Here is a 26,482-nt window from a genome sequence, read left to right on the forward strand (position 1 = left end):
ACGTGGCCAAGGCCCCCCCCCCCCCCCCCCCCCCCTGTTGCAATCCCCCCAAAACACCCTAAACAGTGCCCCCTCCAGTCCCCACTCTTTGTCCAGGCTGAAAACGATCTTGGAAAAAACATTACAGTACAGGATAGTTTAACAAACCGCCGCCAAAGTCCTTTAGTTCCAGTCCAGCTTCTTTTAATAAAAGTCCACACCTAATCAGAGCAAATTAAGTTAACAGACTCCACTATACAGCACTGAAAGAACCAAGTGCCCATTAGTTCAAGTCCAGTTTCTTATCTTTAATAAAGGTCCAAACCTGTTCTGGTGTCTCAAAATAGTAGTGGAGTTCCTCAAACGTAACCCAGAGCTTTGCAGATATAGCATTCCAAACCTCACCTTTTTGTAGAGGGCTGCCTTTACCTTGATGAATCCTGCATGCCTCTTGGCCAGCTCCGTTCCCAAGTCCTGGTAAATGCGCACCTCGCAGTTCTCCCATCTGCTGCTCCTCTCCGCCTTGGCCCATCGCAGCACACATTCCCTGTCAGCAAGCCGGTGAAAGTGGACCACCAAGACCCTCGGTCGGTCGCCCGTCCTGGACTTCCTTGCGGGGGCTCTATGTGCCCCATCCAACTCCAGGGGTTGAGGGAAGGCCTCCGGTCCCATCAGCGCCTCAAGCATACCTGTCACGTATGCGCCCACATCTGATCCTTAAATTCTGCCTCCTGGCTCTGTTCCCCAGCTCTTCAAGCTGCTCCTGCATCCTCCTCTGACGAGCGTTCAGCTCCTCCACCTCGTGCTCCGGCTCTGTTACCGTGCCTGCCTGGCTTGAGAGCTTCGCCTCGACCTCCCTAAGCGCCTTCCCTTGGACCGCCTGTGTCTCGGCCATTCGGTCCATCACCGCTCTCATCGGGTCCAGCGTGTCCCTCCTCAGCTCGGCGAAGCAGTTCTTGAAGAACTCCATCTGCTCCTCCCTTGGCCAGTGAGCCTCCGCTCCCCGCCGTCCGCCATGCTTGGCCGCCCGGTCTGGGGTCCCCGCTGCTCCCGCTTCGATCCTTACCGCTCCACTCGACCACTTCTAGTCCAGCTGCCCATACCCGGGAAAGGAAGCCTCTTCTCTATCGCCTCCTCCACCGATTCAGGCTGCCAGGTCCCAAAAAAGTTAGTTAAAAATGGTCCGTTTGCCCATCGCGGGCGGGAGCGATCTGACCTGTGACCTGTCTCCTCGAGGGCGCCACCGGAAGTCCATCTATATACTAATATGTTGAGGGTTCCCACCTCTACCACCCTTTCAGGCAGTGAGTTCCAGATTCCAACCATCCTCTAGTGAAATTTTTTTTCCTTGCATCAACTCAAAACCTCCTGTTCCTTAGCTTAAATCTATCCCCCCGGTTACTGACCCCTCCACTAAGGGGAAAAGTACCTCCCTATCCACGTCCCTCATAATTTTATACACCTCAATGTGGTACTCCAGCTGCCGCCTAACCAGCATTTTATACAGTTCCAGCATAAACCCCCAGCTCTTATGTTCATTGCCTCGGTTAGTATAGGTAAGAAACCCATAGACCTTCTTAACCACCTTATCTATCTGCCCTGCTGTCTTCCGAGATCTGTGAACATGCACACCAATGATCCTCTATGCTTCCTGAGGTCTGACCATTCATTGTATATTCCCTGGCCTTCTTAGTCATTCCACAATGCATTACCTCTCACTTTTCATGGTTAAATTCCATTACCATTCTGCTGCCCATCTAACCAGCCTGTCTATGTCGTCCTGTAATCTAAGGTCTTCCTCCTCACTGTTTCTGCACCACCAATTTTTTGTCATCTGCAAACTTGCTGATCATCACAACCAGATCATTAATGGTTTCTACAAACACAAGAAACCCAGCACCGATCCCTGCTGAGCACCACTGAACACAGGCTTCCAGTTACATAAGCACACTTCAACCATCATCCTCTGCTTTCTACTACAAAGCCAGTTTTGGATCCAGTTTGCCAAATCTGGATCCCATGGGAACTTAACTCTTCTTCACCCTCCCATGTGGGACCTTGTCAAAAGCCTTACTAAAGTCAGGCTTTAAAGTAGACTACATCAACTACACTATCCTCATCTGCACACCTGGTCACTTTCTCAAAATATTCAGTTATGAGACGTAATCTCTCTTTGGTGAAACCGTGTTGACTATCCTTGATTAATCTTTGCCTCTCCAAGTGGAGATTAATTCTGCCCCTCAAAATATTTTCCAGTAGTTTCCCTACCAGTGAAGTTATACCCTGGCCTGTGATTTCCTGGTTTGTCCTTGCATCCCTTCTCGAATAATGGTATCACATTAGCTGTCATCCAGTCCTCGGGCATCTCTCCTGTGGCCAGAGATGATTTGAACATTTTTGTCAGAGCTCCTGCAATCTCCTTCCTTTATCCTACAGCACCGTGCGATACATCTTATCTGGCCCTGTGGATTTCTCCACTTTTAGGTCCTTTAAAACTGTTAACATTTGAGAGGCGAGAGGTATTAAGTTGTTGAAATAAATCACAATGCACCTCCCTGACTTACTTACCTACATTATCCTTCTCCTTAGTGAACATAGATGCAAAGTACTCAGTTAAAACCCTTTTAGGTACTTTTGCATTACCGGGAAATGTATACAAAGGTGTTTAGGCAACCGTTAATAGTGACAATGCAAAAGTTGCTACAGTATTAGGAAGAAGTAAATTAATGAATAGTCAGTTATATCAGTTCAGATCTAGGGCAGCACGGTGGCCTAGTGGTTAGCACAGCTGCCTCACGGCACTGAGGTCCCAGGTTCGAATCCCGGCTCTGGGTCACTGTCCGTGTGGAGTTTGCACATTCTCCCCGTGTCTGCGTGGGTTTCGCCCCCACAACCCAAAAAAATGTGCAGAGTAGGTGGATTGGCTACGCTAAATTGCCCCTTAATTGGAAAAAATAATTTGGTAACCTAAATAACAAAAAAAAAAATCAGTTCAGATCCTTTTCTTTTTGCCAACTATCAAGATTTTCATCTTAACTCTGTTTGTTTCCGGGCAGCATGGTGGCCTAGTGGTTAGCACAGCTGCCTCACGGCGCTGAGGTCCCAGGTTCGATCCCGGCTCTGGGTCACTGTCCGTGTGGAGTTTGCACATTCTCCCCGTGTTTGCGTGGGTTTCGCCCCCACAACCCAAAACAAATGTGCAGAGTAGGTGGATTGGCCATGCTAAATTGCCCCGTTTTCATTTTTTTCATTTCAATTGGAAAAAATAATTGGGTAATCTAAATTTAAAAAAAACTTTGTTTGTTTCACTCCTTGTTCCACTCCTTTTTTCCAGTGGTTTTTTTAACTGCGATAACGTTAAGCATCTTCTCAGTGAAATTAAGAGTTAAATGTGTGGAGGGTGCTGGTTCTGTTCTTCGTTTGATATAACATTTAAGTGTCCACCTGTTGACACTTTTTTTGTAAAATACAATTTTTAAAAACAAGTTTTTACTCTTTCCATCCCTGTTTTCACTGCTGCATCTGAAATGTTTTGTGATTTATTTTCAAAAAATTAAGTTGATTATCAATTTTGTCTCTGAATCGATTCAGGTACAGATTAAGAAAATCTTTTTTTAAGAAGAAAAAATTCACTCAAGTGAATAGAGACTATAGTTCTGTGTTTTTCTAAGTCACCCTGCATGATGATTACGGTGTGTTATTTTGCATGTTAAAATCAAATTTGGATTTTTCTGAGTTTAGTTTGAAATGTACAGTGGCATGTGTTTTGTGTGTACTCAGGACACTCAGATTCTCATTTTGATTTGTTTGTGTGGTTAAACTTTTATTCCATTTCAAGCAAATGTATGTATGTTATATAATTCTGTAATAGTGTTGAGCATTTTCCCAGATGAAAGGTCACCTTTTTAAAAAAAGAAACGTATGTGTTATACCTGTACTATAAAGAGTAAGCTTCAGGAATTCATTCCTTGTAAACAGTTGGGATATGTCAGTTGACAAATCAGTCTCAGTCACTTGTATATCATGTACCCTTGAGATTACATTTTTATTTAATGGGAGTTATAAGAATTAATACGTGACGGTGGTTGTCAAATTTTTAGAATTAAAAAATGTTTTAAATAATTTTTTCCAATTAAGGGGCAATTTAGCGTGGCCAATACACCTATCCTGCACATCTTTGGGTTGTGGGGGTGGGACCCACGCAGGCACGGGGAGAATGTGCAAACTTCACGCGGAGAATGTGCAAACTCCACGCGGACAGTGACCCAGGGCTGTGATTGAACCCGGGTCATCGGCAGCACTGCTAACCACTTTGCAACCGTGCCGCCCTAAAATTTGTAGAATGTTTGGATGGTAAAAAACATAATTGCTTCACTCGTGCTTGGTAAGTGCTACAAAAATCTGTATTTGGTCACGGAAGGTTGTAAAGAAGCACGGACGTGAAATTTGCGGAATATGTCAGAACACAGGAGGAGCCCTGTGTTCAACCTATTATGCTGGCTATTTGAGAGCAATATCCAGTGAGTCCCATTTTCCTGCTCATTCCCTATGGTACTTGTCCCTTTCCACTCCCCTGCAGACGATAAATTGCAGATCATATTGAAGCCAAAGAGATCATGGCTGATCTGTGGCCTAACTCCATATACTTGCCATTAGCTTATATCCCTTAACATGTTTGCCAAACAAAAATCTTCTTAATCTCCGATTTAACCACCCCACACTCTGGAATCTGTTTCTGCTTTTGGCTTGATGTCCTTTAGTTTTAATGGGGTTCTAACATTTGTTCTCCTCCAGTCATCTGTACCATTCCCCTATTTTTAAAAAATGCATTTAGAGTACCCTATTTTTTTTTCCAATTAAGGAACAATTTAGCGTGGCCAATCCACCTAACCTGTACATCTTTTGGGGTGAAACACATGCAGACATGGGGAGAATGCGCAAAACTCCACATGGACAGTGACCCAGGGCTAGGATTCGAACCCGGGCCCTCCGCGCCGCAGGCACTCTCTAAAGAGGATTGGACGATTGTGGCCATAATCTTTGCAATTTCCACTTTTGCTTCCCATAAGAACCTTGGAACCATCATATCTGGACTGGGTGATTTTTCTGCTTTGAGTATGACCAACCTTATCCTGTCCAGTTTATCTACTTAGCTGTGTCTTTTTCTTCAGTGAGATGCAAAAATACCTGATTTCATACCACAAACATGCTCCCTGCTTCACAGGGAGGACTTCATTTTGGTCCTTAAACAGTTCCATCCTTCCTTGGCTACCTGTTTCCTGTTTGTAGGTCAGTGAAAGATGTCTGGGTTCCCCTTGCGTGTTAGCCCTTAGTTATTTTCATAAATGTTCTTTGCTCAACACACTACCTTGCTCAGTTCTCCTTTGTTTTGTATTCAGTTTGTTTCTCAACTGAATTATAAACCCAATATTTACCATTATTTTTTTTTTCTATTTCATTTGTCATCTGAAGAGCTTCTAGTTTTGGATGCCCTTCCTTTCCCCTCGTGGGAAGGTCTGATTTCTTGCCAAGCTTTAATTCCAATCTGCCTGAACCAGATTAATCTTCAACTCTGAAATTAATTCTTCTCTAGTTGTATTTTCCATTTGATTTTTTTCCCCCTTTATCCTTTTCTGTAACTTCTCTAAACTGCTTTTCAAATCATCCTTTGCACCATGTTTCCCCAAAGATCCAGCAATACTACTGTCCTCATTCGTCTGGGAGCATTCAGATCGAGAGCTTTCGTACACATTTCAGAAATTACTTCACTTTGATCTTGAAACGTTTATGTCCCATATCTCTGTAGGATAATATTCTTTTAAAAAAAATAATTTTTATTGGAATTTTTAACAGAAAATATAAAAAAAACAACAAACAATAATATGCAACAAACTACCCCATAACAACCGTAACACCCCCCAAACCATATCAACACATGTATCCCACCCCCCCAACCCCAACAAGAGAACTTAACCATAAATTAAAATTAAGTAAATCAAATTTAAATAAAATAAACAAACATAGCCCCCCCCGGTTGCTGCTGCTACTGTCCCAGTACCCTATCGTTGAGCCAGAAAGTCGAGGAAAGGTTGCCACCGCCTGAAGAATCCTTGCACCGATCCTCTTGGGGCGAATTTGACCTTCTCTAGTCTAATAAAACCCGCCATGTCATTGATCCAGGTCTCCACACTCTGGGGCCTCGCATCCTTCCATTGTAGCAGAATCCTTCGCCGGGCTACTAGGGACGCAAAGGCCAGCACACCGGTCTCTTTCGCCTCCTGCACTTCCGGCTCCACCCCAACCCCAAAATTCGCGAGTCCCCATCCTGGCTTGACCCTGGATCCCACCACCCTTGACACCGTCCTCGCCACCCCCTTCCAGAACTCCTCCAGTGCCGGGCATGCCCGGAACATATGGGCATGGTTCGCTGGACTCCCCGAGCACCTGACACACCTATCTTCACCCCCAAAGAATCTACTCATCCTCGTCCCAGTCATGTGGGCCCTATGCAGCACCTTGAATTGAATGAGGCTAAGCCGTGCACACGAGGAGGAAGAATTAACCCTCTCCAGGGCATCAGCCCATGTCCCGTCTTCGATCTGTTCCCCTAGTTCCCCCTTCCACTTAGTTTTCAGCTCCTCTACTGACGCCTCTTCCACCTCCTGCATAACCTTGTAGATATCGGATATCTTCCCCTCTCCGACCCAGACCTCTGAAAGCACCCTGTCACTCACCCCCCCCTCCCCTCGCGGGAAGCGCAGGGAATCCCTCCACCTGCCGTCTAGCAAATGCCTTTACCTGCAGATACCTGAACATGTTTCCCGGGGGAGCCAAAATTTCTCCTCCAACTCCCCCAGGCTCGCAAACCTCCCGTCGATAAACAGGTCCCTCAGCTGTCTGATGCCCGCTCTGTACCAACCCTGAAATCCCCCATTCATGTTCCCCGGGATGAACCTATGGTTCCCCCTCAACGGAGCCTCCATCGAGCCCCCCACTTCTCCCCTATGTCGCCTCCACTGCCCCCAAATCTTGAGGGTAACCGCCACCACCGGACTCGTGGTATATCTCGTGGGAGGGAGCGGCCACGGCGCCGTTACCAGGGCCCCCAGGCTCGTATCCCCACGGGACGCTCTCTCCATCCGTTTCCAAGCTGCCCCCCCCCCCAATCACCCACTTGCACACCATCGACACATTGGCCGGCCAGTAGTACCCCGAGAGATTGGGCAACCCCCCCCCCCATCTCTACCCCGTTCCAAAAAGATCCTCTTCACCCTCGGGGTGCCATGCGCCCATGACAGCGGCACCATGTCCCACCTTTTAAATTCCTCCTCCATCTGCTCCACTAGTCTGGTGAAGTTAAGCTTATGGAGAGTCCCCCAACTCCCGGCCACCTGCACCCCCAGGTACCTGAAACTCTTCACTGCCCTCCTAAAAGGGAGCCTCCAAATTCCCTCCTCTTGGGGCAGCAGGGTAGCATGGTGGTTAGCATAAATGCTTCACAGCTCCAGGGTCCCAGGTTCAATTCCCGGCTGGGCCACTGTCTGTGTGGAGTCTGCACGTCCTCCCCCTGTGTGCGTGGGTTTCCTCCGGGTGCTCCGGTTTCCTCCCACAGTCCAAAGATGTGCGGGTTAGGTGGATTGGCCATGCTAAATTGCCCGTAGTGTCCTACAAAAAGTAAGGTTAAGGGGGGGTTGTTGGGTTACGGGTATAGGGTGGATACGTGGGTTTGAGTAGGGTGATCATGGCTCGGCACAACATTGAGGGCCGAAGGGCCTGTTCTGTGCTGTACTGTTCTATGTTCTATGATCTCCCGGGTGCACTACAAATACCTCGCTCTTTCCTAAATTTAGCTTATAGCCCGAGAAGCCCTCAAATTCCGCTAACAGCTCCATCACCCCCGGCATTCCCCCCTCTGGGTCCGCCACATACAACAGTAGGTCGTCCGCATACAGCGATACCCGATGTTCCTCCCCACCCCGCACCAAACCCCTCCATCTCCCTGACTCCCTCAACGCCACAGCCAGAGGTTCAATCGCCAGTTCAAAGAGCAAGGGGGACAGGGGGCACCCCTGCCTAGTCCCACGATAGAGCCTAAAGTACTCCGATCTCCTTCCATTTGTAACTGCACTTGCCATCGGAGCCACATAGAGCAGCCTCACCCATTTGATGAATCCCTCCCCAAATCCAAACCGCTCCAGCACCTCCCACAGGTACCCCCACTCAACTCTATCAAACGCTTTCTCTGCGTCCAGCGCCACCACTATCTCCGCCTCCCCCTCCACTGCCGGCATCATGATAACATTTAGCAGTCTCCGCACATTCGTGTTGAGCTGCCGCCCCTTGACAAATCCTGTCTGATCTTCGTGTATCACCTCTGGCACACAATCCTCTATCCTGGTGGCCAGGATCTTCACCAGCAACTTAGTGTCTACATTGAGGAGCGAGATAGGCCTGTATGATCCATACTGCAAGGGGTCCTTATCCCGCTTTAGGATCATAGAGATCAGTGCCCGCGACATCGTCGGGGAGCAAAGCCCCCCCCTCCCATGCCTCGTAGAAGGCTCGTACCAGCAGGGGGCCCACCAGGTCCGCATACTTTTTGTAAAATTTCACCGGGAACCCGTCCGGCCCCGGGGCCTTACCTGACTGCATTTGTCCAATCCCCCTGACTAGCTCCTCCAGCTCTATCGGCGCCCCCAGCCCCTCTACCAGCCCCTCTTGAACCCTTGGGAAACATAGCCTGTTCATGAAGCTCTCCATCCCCTCTCTCCCCATTGGAGGTTCCGCCCGGTACAGTTCCTCGTAAAAGTCCCTAAAGACCCCGTTTACTTCTGTCCCCTTCTGCACTACATTTCCACCCCCATCCTTCACTCCACCAATTTCCTTAGCCGCATCCCGCCTACGGAGCTGATGCGCCAACATCCTGCTCGCCTTCTCCTCATACTCATATACCGCGCCCTGCGCCCTCCTCCACTGTGTCTCCGCCTTTCTGGTGTCAGCAAGTCAAATTTGGCCTGCAAACTGCACCGTTCCCCCAGCAACCCTTCCTCCGGTGCCTCCGCATATCTCCTGTCCACATCCAGGAGCTGCCCGCACCAGTCTCTCCCTCTCCTTCCTCTCCCTCCTTTCCCTGTGGGCCCGGATGGAGATCAGCTCCCCCCGGATCACTGCTTTCAGAGCCTCCCAGACCATCCCCACCCGGACCTCCCCCGTATCATTGGTATCCAGATACCCCGCAATGCTTCTCCGAACCCTCCTGCACACCTCCTCATCCGCCAGCATCCCCACATCCAGGCGCCAGAGCGGGCGCTGGTCCCGCGCCTCCCCCATCTCCAGATCAACCCAGTGCGGAGCATGGTCTGAAATCGCTATGGCCGAATACTCGGCATCCTGCCCCCTCGGAATCAGTCCCCTGCTCAAGGACAAAAAAGTCTATCCGGGAATAAACCCTATGGCCATGAGAGAAAAAGGAATACTCCCGCGCTCTTGGTCTCCCAAACCTCCAGGGATCCACCCCTCCCATCTGGTCCATGTATCCCCTCAGTACTTTGGCTGCCGCCGGTCTCCTACCCGTCCTTGCACTGGACCGGTCCAGTGTGGGATCCAGCACTGTGTTAAAATCTCCCCCCATGATCAGGCCCCCTGCCTGCAGGTCCGGGATGCGGCCAACAATCGCCTCATGAAGCCCGCATCATCCCAATTCGGGGCATATACATTTACCAGCACCACCCTCTCTCCCTGCAGCCTACACTTCACCATGATATATCTGCCCTCCTTGTCCGAGACCACCTCAGCCGCCTCGAACGCCACCCTCTTCCCCACCAGAATCGCCACCCCCCCCGGTTCTTCGCGTCCAATCCTGAGTGATAAACCTGCCCCACCCACCCCTTCCTCAGACGAACCTGGTCCGCCACCTTCAGGTGGGTCTCCTGGAGCATAGCCACGTCCACCTTCAGCCTCCTCAGATGAGAAAATACCCTGGTTCTCTTAACCGGCCCATTCAGCCCCCTCATGTTCCAGGTAATCAGCCGGATCAGAGGGCAACCCGCCCCCCTCCCCCGCCGGCTAGCCACAGCTTATCAAATGTCTGCCCCAGGCCAGCACACCCCGCCCAACTCGTTCCCCATGGCGATAATCCCCCCCCCCCCCCCCCCCCCCCCCCCCCCCCCCCGGCCCTCATCAGCTCCTTCCGGGTCATTCCAGCAGCAACCCGGTACCCCCCCCCCCCCCCCCCCAAAGGCTAGGACCCCTCCTAGGCGCGACGCACCCTCCATAGTACTTCCTTGAGTCAGCTGACTTCTGCTGACCCCGGCAGCTCCCGCCAACACCCATGCCCTCCTGGCGTGGGGTCATCCCCCTCTTGCCACACCTCCTTGGCACCGCTTCAGCGCGGGAAAGAAGACCAGTAGAGGCCCCGCCCCCACCGCCAACTCCACCCCCCCCCTGCCCCGCAGCGCGGGAAACCAGAGGAAAGCCCGTGCTTTCACACTGCCACACCCCACCCTTCTAACGCTGTTCCCCAACATCCAGTTTCACCCCAACCCCCAGCCCCGTACAGAAGAGAACATACAAAACACAAACCCCCAACATTCCCCACCTAACCCACAACCATACCCAACAGACAAACCCACCCGTAAACAGAGCAAAAAGAAAAAACCCAGCATACATAGCACACATGTCGAAGTTAAAAAAAGTTGAAAAAACAGCAACAGCGAAAACAGCAACGGCCATAGTATGTCCCCAGACCCTAGTTCGAGTCCAGCTTCTCCGCCTGTACAAAGGCCCACGCCTCCTCCGGGGACTCAAAGTAATGGTGCCGGTCCTTGTATGTCACCCACAGGCGCGCAGGCTGCAACATTCCAAACCTGACCTGCTTGGGATGAAGCACCGCCTTCGTCCAGTTGAACCCGGCCCGCCGCTTAGCCACCTCCGCACTCCAGTCCTGGTAGATCCTCACTACCGAATTCTCCCATTTACTGCTCCTCTCTTTCTTGGCCCAGCGCAGCACACACTCCCGGTCACTGAATCGATGGAACCGCACCAGCACCGCCCTCGGGGGCTCATTTGCCTTGGGCCTCCTGGCCATCACTCTGTGAGCTCCCTCAAGCTCCAGGGGCAAATGGAAGGACCCCGCTCCCATCAACGAGTTCAGCATCGTAGTCACATACACCGGGAGGTCCGACCCCTCCAGCCCCTCCGCCAGGCCCAGGATCCTCAAATTCTTTCGCCTCGTGCGAACGTCCAGCTCCTCCAAGCGGTCTTGTCACTTTTTATGAAGTGCCTCGTGCAACTCCACTTTCCCCACGAGGACCACGGCCTCCTCCTCCCTTTCAACGGCCTGCTGCTGCAACTCCCGAATAGACGCCTCCTGGACCGCCTGGGTCCCAAGCAGCTTGTTTGTAGTTGCATTCATGGAGTCCAGCAACTCAGCCTTCAGCTCCGCAAAACAACGCAGGAGAGAGGCCTGCTGCTCCTGCGCCCACTTCCACCAGTCCTCGGGTGTCCCGCCGGCCGCCATTTTGTTCTTCTTCCCCCTTTTTTTTGGGGAGCTGCTGCAGCTTCTTCCTTCGTCCCACTCCGGGTGAGCACCATAAATCGTGTGGAAAGCTCCTCCAGACACCTTCCCCCACTGGGATGCGTTAAAACAGCGCCGTTTGGGGCCCTCAAATCGGCCCAAAAGTCCCTAAATAGCGGGAGCTGCCGAACGTGCGGCTTCGCTCCGCATAGCCGCAACAGGAAGTCCGTAGGATAATATTCAATGCACATGGTGGAATTGAATTAAATTCTGAAGTATAATAAATAAGTAGATGATCCTTATTCGACTATCTTTATATATAATTAATTAAAAAGTTAGAAATTCCCAACTTTACCTCGGGCTTCCAATATATGGATATCCTTCCATACTTGTGCATTGTGTACTCTTGAGATCCAATTTTTATTTAGTGGGAATTATGAGAATTAATGGTTGGAGGTGATTTGTCAAATTCTTGGACCATTTGGCTGCCAAATTGAGTTATTTTGGCAAAAAACGTAATTGTCTCCCTTGAGTTTAGTAACAGTGTTACTAAAAGGTCAATTTGGTTTTGACTGGACAGTACTTTCACAATATGCATATAATCACTGCATTATTCACGGCTTGCATCAAGTCGATGCAATGTCAGCATTGCTAAAAATGTCTATATTTCAGAGCCGAAAATGGGCACTTAGTACAGGTATTGCTTCTCGCACCAGATTTTCTTTTTACAGTGTCTATATTTTTACATTAAACTGGAACTACTTTAGTGAATATTTATTTTTAAAAAAATTTAGAGTACCCAATTCATTTTTTCCAATTAAGGGGCAATTTAGCATGGCCAATCCACCTACCCTGCACATCTTTGGGTTGTCAGGGTGAAAACCACGCAAACACGGGGAGAACCTGCAAACTCCACACAGACAGTGACCCAGAGCCGGGATCGAACCTGGGACCTCAGTGCCGTGAGGCAGCTGTGCTAATCACTGTGCCACCGTTCTGCCCATAGTGAATATTTTTATGTTTTTGAGTGGTTGTTTAGATTTTTTTTCTAAGCCTGATTTTCTTCTAAGTCTAAAACTGAAAAGTTCTGTTTTTGATATTGGAACAATCCTGGATTGCGAACTTTCATTCTAATCCTCTTTGGGGTATATTTTCAATATGGCAGCCAAACGCTTTCTGATAGATTCAGAAGTACGCTTCTGGTATTTCATAATCCTGAAATAAGACTTTATGAACATTAATCACCAAATGAATTATATATGACGCTTTTGCTGTTTTCTGTAGTCAAATTGGTGGTGCTATTGGCCTGAATTCTATCTGTTCTGGCTGACCTATCTTTTTGTTATTGCCTTGTTTCAGGTCTCACCCCTTTTCTCAGTCCTTTAGGTAAGATAAATGTATAGACTTTCCTGGGGCACAGACTCAAATCTGACATGAGCCTTTTGTATTCATAAAATGGCGATTTACATTTTTATTTTTTCTTCACCATTGGCTCTTGCTTTTCTAAATTCAAGTTTAAGGACACATTCTCACAATAACTCCAACTTTGATCTGAAGTTTTGATTTCACAGATGTTGCAGTTAGTACAAAATTAGTCTTGAGTTTGATTTGGAGCCTGACCCAACACCAGAATATAGAAATAGGCTATTTGGGCCCTAGGGCCTGTTCTATCATGATCTTTACTTCAAATGCATGTAACTATCTTTGATTGATGTTCTTTGAAACCCTTAAAAAACAATAATTTGTCAGTCTTAGCCATGAAAATTTCAATTGACCAGCATTATTTTGGGTTTGTTTGGGGGGGGGGGGGGGGGGGGGGGGGGGGGGGTTGCTGGGAGTTGCAGAATTTTGCTCCTAGAGGAAATAGTTCCTCGGTATCTACCCTACCAAATCGTTGTGTCATTTAAAAAATCACATTGATCACCTCTGAACCATTTAAATTTGAAAGACTACTTAATAGTCTGTCCGAAGATGATTTCCTGGAGGAAATAGTCTCGTGCAACTTTCACTCCAGTACAAAATCAAAACAGCTTTGTGCTAATGTTTTGTTCTAAGAATGTATCATTAATTATTTCCCCTCCTAGATACATTACTTGTCTAATTTGAACTGATTCTTAAGACACCAGGTTGAGGCCAGATGATTCTAACTGATTTGCGAGTCAGCAGGCCAGTTTACTGAGCAATGCTCATGTGCAGAGACCTGGAAACTAGTCATGTTCCCCATACAGTTGAGATTGGGCATGTCATGGGGAATATAATGAAGGGGAGAAAATTGTCGTCTTTTTTGAATATTGGTTATCTTTATCTTAGTTAACATAGGTTTCAGACATTCTTGCCATTAAAGGAAATTAATTCTAATATTTTATTACTTCAAAGTGTGAAGAATTAACTTGGTCATATGAGTTACAGGTTTTTCTTTATGTAGCTTTTGATCTTGTATTTCTAAAATTACTGTTAGAAATGTTTGCTGTCATGAAAAGGTGATGCATACTTGTTCATAGTTTGATAATTTTGCCCACTGGGCAATTATTTATTTTTATAACGTGGGCTATTTGTTCGTTTCTTAATGCTTCCAAGTAGCAGCTACTCCATCCGGCATTCAATAAGCATGCCTGCTATGAGGTAATGTATTACTATATTAACTTGATCAGAGTCTTTTTTCCCTTTTCTGTTTAGTTGCTGCATTGCTGGTAATGCCTACTTCTTTAATTACCCAAAAGTGCAGCATTTTGTTTTGTTGCAAGCTTTGTCTTGTATACTTCCAAGTTTAGCAACATCATTCCTCATGTTTTACTGTAATTATATAGTTTTATGATTTATATTAAATGTAGTTATTTAGTTTACTAGTTGACATGTACTTGTTGATCTATCAGCAACTGAGATTTCAATACAGTTGGTTTATTATCATTCATAAACTTGTATTTTTGATTTCAGGGAATCGCCTACCTTTAAGTCATTTGAAGAAAGCGTTGGAAATCTAAAGGTATGAAATGAAAGCAATATCTACCAGCCAAATGTTTCAATTTTGCCTTCTAATTGTAGAGCAAATCAGTTGCATTTGGAACAGGAGCAGGCCACTCGGCCTTTCGAGCCTGCTTCACCATTCAATAAGAAAATGGCTGACCTGACTGTAACCTCCTGCTTACCCCTTGTTTATCCACCTCTGCCTTCAAAACAAGACTCTGCTTTCACAGCCTTTCGAGGAAGGGTGTTCCAAAGGCATGGACTCCTCCGAGAGAAAAAAGCTTCTGATTTAAATGGACGACTCCTTTAAAATTAAACAGTGAACCCTAGTTCTAGATTCTCCCATAAGAGGAAAACCCTCTCCACTTCAATCCTTTTTTTTTATAAATGTTTTTATTCAGTTTTCGTATTTTATATTGAACAAATTACAAATTGTTAGGAGAGAGAAAAAAAAACAAACACGCAAAAATTAACATACATATTTACAGGTAAGCATCTTCGTAGTAGTAACTGCGCCCCCCCCCCCCCCCTCCCCCCCTCAACATGTTTATTTAGCTTGGTTTTGGGCCTTAGCTAGCCATCGAACCCCCGTAACGAACCTGTAGCCCCCCCCCCCCCCCCTCCCGCTACCTTCCCACGACTATTCTTCCTCTTGTACATTGGCCACAAATAGGTCCCGGAACAGTTGCATGAATGGCTCCCACGTTCTGTGGAAGCCGTCGTCCGACCCTCGGATGGCAAAATTTGATTTTCTCCATTTGGAGAGATTCCGAGAGGTCGGACAGCCAGTCCGCAGCTCTGGGCGGTGCTGCTGACCGCCAGCCAAACAGGATTCTACGGCGGGCGATCAGGGAGGCAAAGGCAAGGGCATCCGCCCTCCTCCCCAGGAATAGATCTGGCTGTTCTGAAACCCCGAAGACCGCCACTATCGGGCATGGCTCCACCCTCACTCCCACCACTTTGGACATTACCTCGAAGAAGGCTGTCCAGTACTCCACGAGTCTGGGGCAGGACCAGAACATGTGGGCGTGGTTGGCCGGGCCTCTTTGGCACCGTTCACATCTGTCTTCCACCTCCGGGAAGAACCTACTCATACGGGTTCTTGTTAAGTGGGCTCTATGTACCACTTTTAGTTGCGTCAGGCTGAGCCTTGCGCACGTGGAGGTGGAGTTGACCCTATGCAGTGCTTCGCTCCAGAGTCCCCACCCGATCTCCATCCCCAGGTCGTCCTCCCATTTCCTCCTTGTTGCGTCCAGTACGGTGTCGTCCCTATCTACCAGTCGGTCATACATGTCACTACAGTTCCCTTTCTCTAGGATACTTGCGTCCAGTAGGTCTTCCAGTAGTGTCTGTCGTGGCGGTTGTGGGTACGTCCTTGTCTCCTTTCGTAGGAAGTTTTTGAGCTGCAGGTACCGTAGCTCGTTCCCCCCAGCTAGCTGAAATTTCTCTGTCAGTTCGTCCAGTGTTGCGATCCTGTCGTCCGTGTATAGGTCCCTGACTGTCAGTGTCCCCCCGTCCTGCCTCCACCTTTTGAAGGTGGCGTCGGTCAGTGCTGGTTTGAACCTATGGTTGTTGCAGATGGGAGCCCTGTTCGACATTTTGGTCAGGCCAAGTTGCTGCCGCAGTTGGTTCCAGGATTGGAGGGTGGCTGTCACCACTGGGCTGCTGGAGTGTTTTTTGGGTGGGGATGGGAGTGCTGCCGTGGCGAGGGCCCGGAGGGAGGTTCCCATGCAGGAGGCCTCCTCCGCACGCACCCACTCAGCTTCTGGCTCCTGGATCCATCCCCTTACTCGCTCGGCTGTTGCTGCCCAGTGGTAGAATTGTAGATTCGGGAGGGCTAACCCTCCCCTGGTTTTTGTTTTTTGTAAGACCTTCTTTGGGATCCTAGCATTTTTACCCCCCCATACGAACGCCATGATGAGTTTGTCCAGCGCTTTGAAAAGGCCTTGGGGATGTAGATCGGAATGGATCTAAACAGGAAGAGGAACCTGGGCAGTACGTTCATTTTGATCGTCTGAACTCTCCCCGCGAGGGAGAGCGGGAGTGTGTTCCATCTTTGCAGGTCCTTTTTAACTTCCTCCGTCAGGCTGGTGAGGTTCCATTTGTGGATCCCTTTCCAGTCATGGGCTATTTGGATCCCCAGGTAGCGGAATTTATGTCGGGCTTGTTTGAACGGCAGCCCCTTTAGTGCTGCCCCCCCCCCCCCCCCTTGCGGGTGTAATGGGAAGATCTCACTTTTGCTCATGTTGAGTTTGTAGCCCGAGAAGGCTCCAAACTCTTTCAGGAGCGCGATGATTCCGTCCATGCTGCTTTGTGGGTCCGAGATATAGAGGAGCAGATCATCCGCATAGAGTGAGACTCTGTGCTCTCTACCTCCCCTTCGGATCCCCCTCCAATTTTTTGCTGCCCTGAGCGCGATTGCTAGCGGTTCGATTGCTAGTGCGAACAGCAGCGGGGACAGTGGGCATCCTTGTCTGGTGCCCCTGTGCAGCTGGAAGTATTGGGAGTTGGTATTGTTGGTCTGTACACTCGCCATGGGAGCGTTGTACAGGAGCTTTACCCAAGCGGTGAACCCTGTTCCAAGCCCGAACCGCTCCAGTACCTCTATGAGGTATTTCCATTCGACTCTGTCGAAGGCCTTTTCTGCGTCCAGGGAGACGATCACCTCTTGTGTTCTCTCCCCGGAGGGGGTCATTATCACGTTCAGCAGGCGCCTGATGTTCGCGGTCAGCTGTCTACCTTTGACAAAGCCCGTCTGGTCCTCTGTGACCACCTCAGGTACACAGTCTTCTAGCCTTTTGGCTAGGATTTTGGCCAGTATTTTGGCGTCTGCATTCAGCAGAGATATGGGTCTGTATGACCCACATTCCGTTGGGTCTTTGTCTTTCTTAGGTATCAGCGAGATTGAGGCCTGTGCTAACGTGGGTGGCAACGTGCCCCTAGCTAGCGAGTCTGTGAACATCTCCCGCATGTGCGGGGCCAGCGCTGTCGCAAATTTTTTGTAGAAGTCCGCCGGGAATCCGTCCGGTCCCGGCGCCTTCCCCGCCTGCATGGAGCTAATGCTGTCCATGATCTCTCCCAGTGCTAGTGGTGCTTCCAGATCCCGTTTTCTGCCCTCTCCCACAACTGGTATGTTCAGTCCGTCAAGAAACCGGTTCATCCCAGCCTTCCCCGTTGGGGGCTCTGAGGTGTACAGCTCTTGGTAGAAGGCCTTGAAGGTTTTGTTAATCTTCTCTGGTTCTGTTTCCAACGTGCCTCTGGTATCTCTGATTTGCGCAATTTCTCTGCTGGCTGCCTGCTTTCTCAGCTGGTGGGCCAACAGGCGGCTGGCTTTGTCTCCGTGTTCGTATAGGGCCCCGCGTGCCTGGCGGAGTTGGTGTACTGCTTTCCTGGTGGAGAGCAGGTCAAAGTTCCTTTGTAATTCTTTTCTCTCCGCCAGGAGTTCTACAGTCGGGGCCTCGGAGTATTTATGGTCTACCTCCAGTATGGAGTCGACCAGCTTCTGCCTAGCCACCCTTTCCTCCCTATCTCTTTGCGCTTTGTAGGCTATGATTTCCCCTCTTAGTACGGCCTTAAGCGCTTCCCAGAACGTGGAGGGTGAGACCTCCCCGTTTTGGTTGATCTCAGTGTACTCCGCTATGGCCTGCGCTATCCTTTCGCTGAAGGCCTTGTCAGCTAGTAAGGCACCGTCCAACCTCCATTTGGGGCGCTGGGCCCTTCCCGTCTCTAGCCGCACATCCATGTAGTGTGGAGCGTGGTCTGATATCACAATTGCGGAGTATTCCACCTTGTCTATCTCTGGAAGCACCGTTTTCCCCACCACAAAGAAGTCAATTCTGGTGTACACGTTGTGTACTGGGGAGAAGAAAGAGAATTCTTTCTCCCCCGGGTGGGCGAATCTCCAGGGGTCTACTGCTCCCATCTGCTCCATATAGTGGCTGAGTTCCCTTGCCATGTTTGAGGTTTTCCCCGTTCTGGGGTTTGATCTGTCCGTCGTTGGGTCCTGTACACAGTTGAAGTCCCCCCCCATGATTAGTCGGTGCGTCGCTATGTCCGGGATTTCTGCCATGGTCTTTTGGATGAAGCTCGTGTCGTCCCAGTTGGGCGCGTACACGTTAACTAGAACTACCGGCGCCCCATCCAGGGCCCCGCTGACCATGACATACCGTCCCCCTGGGTCCGTAACCGTCTTTGTCGCCCTAAACATTGTCCTCTTGCCAATCAGGATCGCCACCCCCCTGGCCCTTGCCCCATAACAGGAATGATAGGTTTGTCCCACCCAGCCCTTTCTTACCCGCAGTTGGTCCCGCTCCCTCAAGTGCGTCTCTTGGAGGAAGACTATGTCGGCCCTCATGTTTCTAAGGTGGGTGAGGACTCTAGATCTCTTCACTGGGCCGTTAAGTCCCCTTACGTTCCAGGTGACTATTCTGGTGGGGGGCTTCTGCCCCCTTGCTCCTGTGGGGTTTCTCCACTTCAATCCTATCAAGATCCCTTGAGGTCTTAAAATCTTAATCTTCTAAAATCCAGAAGATACAAGCCTAGCCTGCCCAATCTTTCCTTTACAGATAATCTGCCCAGTCCTGATATTAGTTTAGTAAATCTTCTTTGAACCGCTTGTAATGCAGTTTACGTCATTCCTTAAATAAGGAAACCACCCCTTGACATTCAGCAAGGTTTCAGCTGTGACGAAAGGTATATTTCGACAAGGTGAAATGAGCCTCTCTGTTTTCATGGTTTATACCCAACTCGGAACTGATCATTGTAAAGTATTTGCGAGTAAACGGTGAGCTGCAATGATGGTCAGGAATATCCTTACTAAAAAATACCCTTGCCAGGACTATGGATTTAGTGTGACCGTATAAACCAAATTCCATTTCCTTTTTTTTCTTAAAATTTAAAGTACCCAATTCTTTTTTCCAATTAAGAGGCTGATCCACCTACCCTGCAATTCTTTGGGTTGTGGGGGTGAGACCCACGCAGGCACGGAGAGAATGTGCATTTTCCACACGGACACCAACCGGGGCCAGGATCGAACCTGGGTCCTCCCTGCCAGCAGCAGTGCTAACCACTGCACCATCATGCCACCCCATCAAATCCCATTTTCATTGAATTGGAATCCTGGAATTGTTTTTTAAACTTTCACTTTTCTATTATGGCTACTAATTTAAGGTGACTAAATACTATTCGAACCGTCTATTTTTGTTTTCCAGGATTTTTAACCAGTATTTTAGAGAGTTAATTATGTATATTTTTCAGTGATACTGCTCCTCTGAACTTTATTGTACCTCTGTAAGGGTGCACCTTCCTGTTTTTGTCAAATGCTAATTTTGTATCCAGAGGAAACCCCAGGAAATAGCCTGTTGGAGACTTGACATAAATAATATTGCACAAACATTTTATATCTAGTATGTTCATAATTAATCTATACAAGTTTGCAATGCACATTCACACTCATTATTTGAATATTGCCATACTGTCCTGTCTCTAAGAAGCATCTCTAAGATTTTTTGTCTGCTAATTTACTTATTGTGTAGTCATGCCTACAGGTGCACACTTTTATTACTAGATCGAGTTTCCTGAGTAGTAGAGGCCTTATAGTTTTATCTACAATATTACTAATGTAATCTGAGAGAATTTGGCTTTGTTCAAACTGTGCACACAGCATCACCAGAACTCACTTTATTTAAAAATAATCAAACATGAAAATCTCCATCTTGGGTATCAATTGAAAAATGTTCTCCAGATCTGCCTCTAAACTGCTTTGGAAAGGATTTGTCTGAAATATTTAAGTGGCTGAGCTGCTTCTGTCTGAGTGACAGTGTAGGCTAGAGATTCTAGCTGTGTCTGAATTTGGAACTCGCTGGCTGAATTGGTGAGCTTCTACTGTTTTGGGTAAAATTGAAATTGGTGTAACGGCAAATACAAGTTGAATTTCTAAATTCACTGAATGGTGGTTGAGACTTTTTACACACATTTTGAATGCTACCTAGCTGCAATGCTTCTCTTGGCTGCAAAGCTGAATTCCAGCTGGTGAACATCAAGGAAGGGGATAATGTACTCAGCTGAGCACCAGTGCATCAAATCCAGACACAAAGGGGGATGGTTAACATTTACAAGTAGAAATGATGATTGGTACTCTTAACAAATTTCTGTGCAGGCTAGATGTTAGTACAAGAACAACAGTGATAATAATTTGTACTGAATATTCCTTGATGAAATCATGGACTTTTTGGCTAAAACACCGAGACTTTCTTTCTAACGTGCCGTTTTAAACCAGCTTCTTTTTGAATAATTTTATTTACGGACTACTTCATAGTAGTCCCTTTGCACATATTGTATGATATATCTTCTGAATGGATATTAAAATGATTTTCATTCCTGGACATCTATCTGAGTTGTGAACATTTGCTTCATGAAGTAGTAACAGTTGAGTTTTTCCTTGTTTGCAGTTATTTAACAGAAAAACTTAGCCAGTGTTTCTTTGAAGGAAAACAGCAAAATCAGTGGGCGAGTTAACCAAAGGTGCATACATTCACATTGACTAGGTTAATAATAGGTGAGGCAGTGTACTAGGACCTGATACTCCAGTATCTTCTGCCAGGGAGTTGTATTCTGGAAAAAAAAACTAGGGAATATATCCATCACGTTTTTGGCATGAATTTATCACACCAGGGGGTAGACAGTGTCAGCAATTATGTTTCTGAAAGTGCAATTGAGCAAATAGCCTCCGGTTTCTGAGAATTTTAGCCATCTTTCTGATAATCAGAAACGTCAGTTTGGACCTTGAACAAAATTCTCAGGAATCTCTCTGGGTTTAACATTGTTACTGTTGAACTGATTCTAACTTGGGAGTTTGAGTCTCTGATTAACAGTTGTTTATTTGCTTTACTTTGTCGCCTTTTCTGATTCCTTGTTTTTTTTCTTCCCCTCCGACATCTCTTGAAATCTTTCTTAGTCAAGACAACTAACTGCAGACCTGTTTCTTGCTTCTGCTTATACAGCTTAATAGCAGATTGCCCGGAAATGCATTAGAGCAGCAACTCAAGATGAACCGATGATATTCAGCATCTGCTGTATTTTGCTTTGGTATTATGGTCTTACCAATGTGGCATAATTGAAATCCAAAACCAACGGTGAGAATCAGTCACCATCATGGGTTTTACAGGGCTGATATACTGTGCCCCCAGTCCAGTCTCCGACCTAGATTTGTTTTTAAAAAACCTGACCTAAGACCAATCCATAAATGGAACTTATTCATAGAATCTCTAAAGAACAGAAGGAGGCCATTTAGCCCAACTAGCCTGCACCAACCCTCTGAAAAAGCACACTACTACTCCCCTGTAACCCCCAAACCTAACCCACATATCTTTGGACACTAAGGGGTAATTTAGCATGTCCAGTCCACCTAATCACATCTTTGGACTGTGGGAAGAAACTGGGGCACCCGGAGGAAATTCACGCAGACACAGGGAGGAAATGCAAACTCCACACAGTCACCCAAGACTGGAATTGAACCCGGGTCCCTGGTGCTGTGAGGCAGCAGTGCCAACCACCATGCCCCCCAATTCTGGTTGGACAATGCCAAAATTAGGTCAATTAAATTGCATATTCAAACCTGACTGTAAAATTATTAATTAGACATTCATTCTTAATATAGCACTTTAAATGCACATTTTCAGACTTTCTGGAATTGTGTGTGTTCCTTGTCAAAATAGTCAGTGGTATAATTGTGAGAGAGGGGAATAATAATTATGAACTTTAGAATTGGGATATCAACATAAATTGCAGTACATTAATATTTATGAACCTGCCAAGGCAGCATTTAAATGGCATCCAGCAAGTAGGTTCCCATCTTCAGTAGGATCCTGAATGGCTGCTGCAACACACAAAATGGCCACCAGCTTTCTGTACAATGCTAAATACAGTGGTGATTTGCATTATTATTGCCATCTGCTGGTCAATTCGTAGTGTTCCAAATTGTGGAAAAGGCTTTACTGTGTTTCATTATGCCCTCCAGATTTTGGTACAAATAACTAGAGGGTACTGTTAACTTTTTGCATTAAATTAGATCTGTGGAGAATTTTGTACTTGCACAATTATCAAAAATACACGTGCACGCACCAACATCAGCCAGTTAGTTGGTGTAGTGAACACCTGAGTTAAATGGATGAACTTGGTGCAAATATTTCCTCAATTACCCTAATGCTGTCAGATTAGCAGGCGGGAAAATCAGCCAAGGTTATTGAATGATGTCTTCTGTAAATATTGCAGGTGGAGGGTGAAGATATGATCATGCTTTTCTGATCCCCCATGTCAGAATAGACCATTAAGTCTTCCTCTATGCACATAATATCTCAACTATGGCTCACAATCAAAAAGTGATCCCCAAATTCTGTACCCTAGTCTGTGAAACCAAATTAGTATCCTTTGTTTTTGTCCTTCTGCAGGACTGCTATCTGCTCAGTTTTAAAATTCATGGTAGAAAGATGTCTTCTTGAGGTCAATTAACTTTATATTCATACAGCTTGTCCCGAACAAAAAGTAGATCACTGTCTTCTCGTTACACATGGCTGCGAAGGCATTCTTATACATCTTTTTTGAAATAAAATGAAAATAAAGCACAATTTTTGGTTTCACCTTTCCTTAGTTGCAGTATAAAGTATCAACCCACCAAACACATTCTCTCCCCCCCCCCCCTCTTTATTCGTTCATGTGATCTGGGTGTTGCTGGAAAGGCCAGCATTTATTGCCCACCCCTAAATGCCATTGAGCTGAGTGGCCGGTTAGGCCATTTGCAGTAAGAATGAACCACATCTGCAAGCACCTAGGTTAGACTGCATAAAGCTGGCAGATTTCCGTCCCAAAAGAACACCAAACCTGTTGGACAAGGTAGCCATGATGTGGAGATGCCGGCGTTGGACTGGGGTGAGCACAGTAAGAAGTCTTACAACACCAGGTTAAAGTCCAACAGGTTTGTTTCGAATCACTAGCTTTCAAAGCACTGCTCCGAAAACTAGTGATTCAAAATAAAACCTGTTGGACTTTAACCTGGTGTTGTAAGACTTCTTACTGTTGGAGAAGAGCAGAGCCTGCTCAATTGTTATCTGGATCGCCATACCTGCCTCACATGTAGTCACACCCCCTTGTCCCTAAGCACAGACCAATTCAGCAACACTGAACCTAATGGGCGTGACCGTCTTTTGGGAAAAAAATGTATCTAGGTAACTTTTCCCCTCTGATGCATTGCCATGCCTAAAACTCAGACTCCAGCTCAGCAACTCTGACCAGAGGTTCCTCGAGCTACAGATTGCTGTGGATCACACAGGTGTCAACTAGCTCCTACATGCTACAGCTACAACACATCACCCCTGCCATTTTGTGTTCCATTTAACTAAATAGGTCTCCAGTTTAGAAATAGCACTTATTAATAGTTATATTAAGTTGTTTAACTAGTTAAACTGTAACCTTAGTGTAATATTTTTATCTCTTTTTCCACCCCACCACAGATAAACCCATTGTCTCGGTAAATTAATGCTTCTTATGCTAAACTTCCACTCTTATTCATACACTTACTGTCATTGTCATCCAATTTAAAAATGTAATTTCTCAATTTAAGGAGGGAAGAGGAAAAATGTTCACCAACCAATCACTTACCAACTATGCTGTGACGCCACACCTCAGATTATTTTCAAATGCGTACTTCCAACATGCTTTATCTCCCCACTGGTCTCAGTCTGTTCTTGTTCTCAGTGCTCTGCCACCATTCTTTTATGCTCCCACGAGTCATGCTCTGTTCAGGAACTTTAGAGCGCTTTTCCAAGGTGTGGAGGGTTAGCATAAATTGTACCCAACCCTCTTCCTAAAAGTGCACAACTGATCATGTGTTTCTGTTGCTGGATGAAAGAGCTATGTTGAATATTGTGAATATTTGACATATACTAACTAATTAGCATTTAGCACAACTTGACAACAATCAGGGTCTGTATAAGAGAGATGGTGGCATTGTGGCAATGCCATTGGACTAGTGATCTTGAGACTTGAGTTAATATTTTGGCAACAGTGGTTCAATTCACACCATGGGAGGCGGTGGAATTTAAATTCCATGAATAAATCTGGAACATAACTAGTCTCGGATGGTGACTATGAAACCATGTCGATTGTTGTAAAAATGCAACTGGTTCACTTTAGGGTACCCTTTAGGGTAGGAAATCTGAAATAAAAACAGTACTGGGAAAACAGCAGGTCTAGCAACACCTAGAGAGAGAAACAGAGCTAATGTTTTAAAGTCCAATATGACTTCTTCGAAAGAAGTAGCTCCATAGAAGTCATTTTAGACTCGAATGTAACCTCTGTTTCTCGTCCCACAGATGCTGACAGAAATAACGAGTTTAGTTCAGATCTCCAGCATCCATAGTATTTAGCTTTGATATTGGGACAGAAAATCTATTGTCCTTGCTTGGCCTACATATAACAGTCCCGTCGGCATTTGGTTGATACTTAACTGCTCTCCGTTGTATCAAACTGCTACAGAAAGGTCCATAAGGAATGAAACCAGATGGACCACCTGGCATTGATCTGGCTTACAGTGGTGCAGCTAAGCCCCATCAACATTGCAAAGTCACCCTTGCTTAACATCTGGGGGTTCATACCAAAACTGGGGAAACTGTCAGTACTGGTTGAGCAACAGCTTGACGTATTCATACTCAAAATCATACCTTAGAAAAATGCCCCACAAACTTCCATCATCATCCCTCGGTATGTCCGGTTTCATTGGCAAGGTAGACCCACCAGACATTGCAGCTCAGTGGTATACACAGTTGAGAGGGAGTTGTCCTGGGTGTCCTCAACATTGAAGTATTATGGCATCAGAATAAACTTGTACAAGGAAACCTCCTGTTGATTCCCATTTACTGCATCCGCCTCGCTGATTAATCAATACACCTCCACGTTGAATACCACATGAAGGAAGCACAAGGTGGCAATGGCAAATGTACCTTGGTTGATTGGTCCATCACCAACAGTGACGCTGCAATCCCGCTACTGACCGATGTGGCCAGGTCTTAAAGGATGTATGTGCTCGACTGGGTAAATAGCAAGTGGTAAGTGAACTGATGAGGACAAAACTTACTTGATCTCGTCCTCGCCTATCGACCTGTCATAGATGCATCTATCTGTCCATGACAGTATCCTTAAAAGTGACCACCACAGAAACGTTGTAGGGACTATGCATGTCTTCACACGGAGAATGCCTTCCATCGTGTTGTGTGGAATTATTTATTTAGTGAAGCCAAGCCTCCTTATTTGCTGAGTTTAAGATGATTTGAAGGTACAGACCGTGGTAATGTGCATCATTGTTTGTGTTCTTCTGCAAGTGCATAAGGGATTTGCACTCAGGCCCCACTGGAGGTTGCCTGCATCAGTTCCCTGGCCTGACCTGACCCTATTAGCAAGGACCACTCTCGCTAGGACAGTTCAAAGCCATTGGACAGATAGGGTTTGCCACAAGAAACTTGTTAGTAAATTCCCGTGTTTCCTATTCATTAATCCAGAACATGTCTGCTGGTAGATCTTGCACAGAAAGGGTGCTCCATGTGGACGCCAAGATGATAGGTGGGATTAGGTGAGTTCAGTTAGTCGTCATGAAGTGGTGAATGAGGTGCATCAGGGATCATTTCAACCCAGCTTGTGGATTTTCAGCAGTCAGCAGATGTGTTGGGGAGTGATAGGAAGCTAGGGGAGGGGTGTTGAGTGGAGAGTTCCAGTTATGATGCATATTGTTGCATTTACGAGTGTCAGCAAGATGTGTTTGTGATGACCTTTGCCAGACAGGTGCCGAGTACTGCCATGATAGGGCAAGTGCTGAGGTCCGGAGTGATGTGGGAGCAGTACCCATGTCGATCCAGCAAGTTTGGTTAGTAGGTTGTTTCTGATTTTCACGTTTGCTGTTTTCTTCAAATGTTCCCTGAAGGACAGGATCCTATCTAGAATCATTTCTAAATTTGTTGGGTTGGGATTTTGCTTTGT

The 26,482-nt window shown here is 46.9% G+C and overlaps 1 protein-coding gene across 11 annotated transcripts in view; it reads left to right on the forward strand.

Moving 5' to 3' along the window:
• Nucleotides 1-26,482, forward strand: part of LOC119969567 (tumor protein D54-like) — a 101,508-nt gene that overhangs the window by 54,997 nt on the left and 20,029 nt on the right. For 3 of the 11 annotated variants that reach the window (XM_038803341.1, XM_038803338.1, XM_038803344.1), the window contains 3 exons: nt 12,854-12,880; nt 14,072-14,116; nt 14,429-14,477. In XM_038803341.1, the coding sequence (XP_038659269.1) occupies nt 12,854-12,880; nt 14,072-14,116; nt 14,429-14,477 (121 nt within the window). The remainder of the gene's footprint in view (nt 1-12,853; nt 12,881-14,071; nt 14,117-14,428; nt 14,478-26,482) is intronic. The other 8 variants (XM_038803339.1, XM_038803345.1, XM_038803340.1 and 5 more) reach the window with 4 other exon arrangements.

The sequence above is a fragment of the Scyliorhinus canicula genome, chromosome 7 (genome assembly GCF_902713615.1).
Source record: "Scyliorhinus canicula chromosome 7, sScyCan1.1, whole genome shotgun sequence".
In the NCBI taxonomy this organism is placed as follows: Eukaryota; Metazoa; Chordata; class Chondrichthyes; order Carcharhiniformes; family Scyliorhinidae; genus Scyliorhinus; species Scyliorhinus canicula.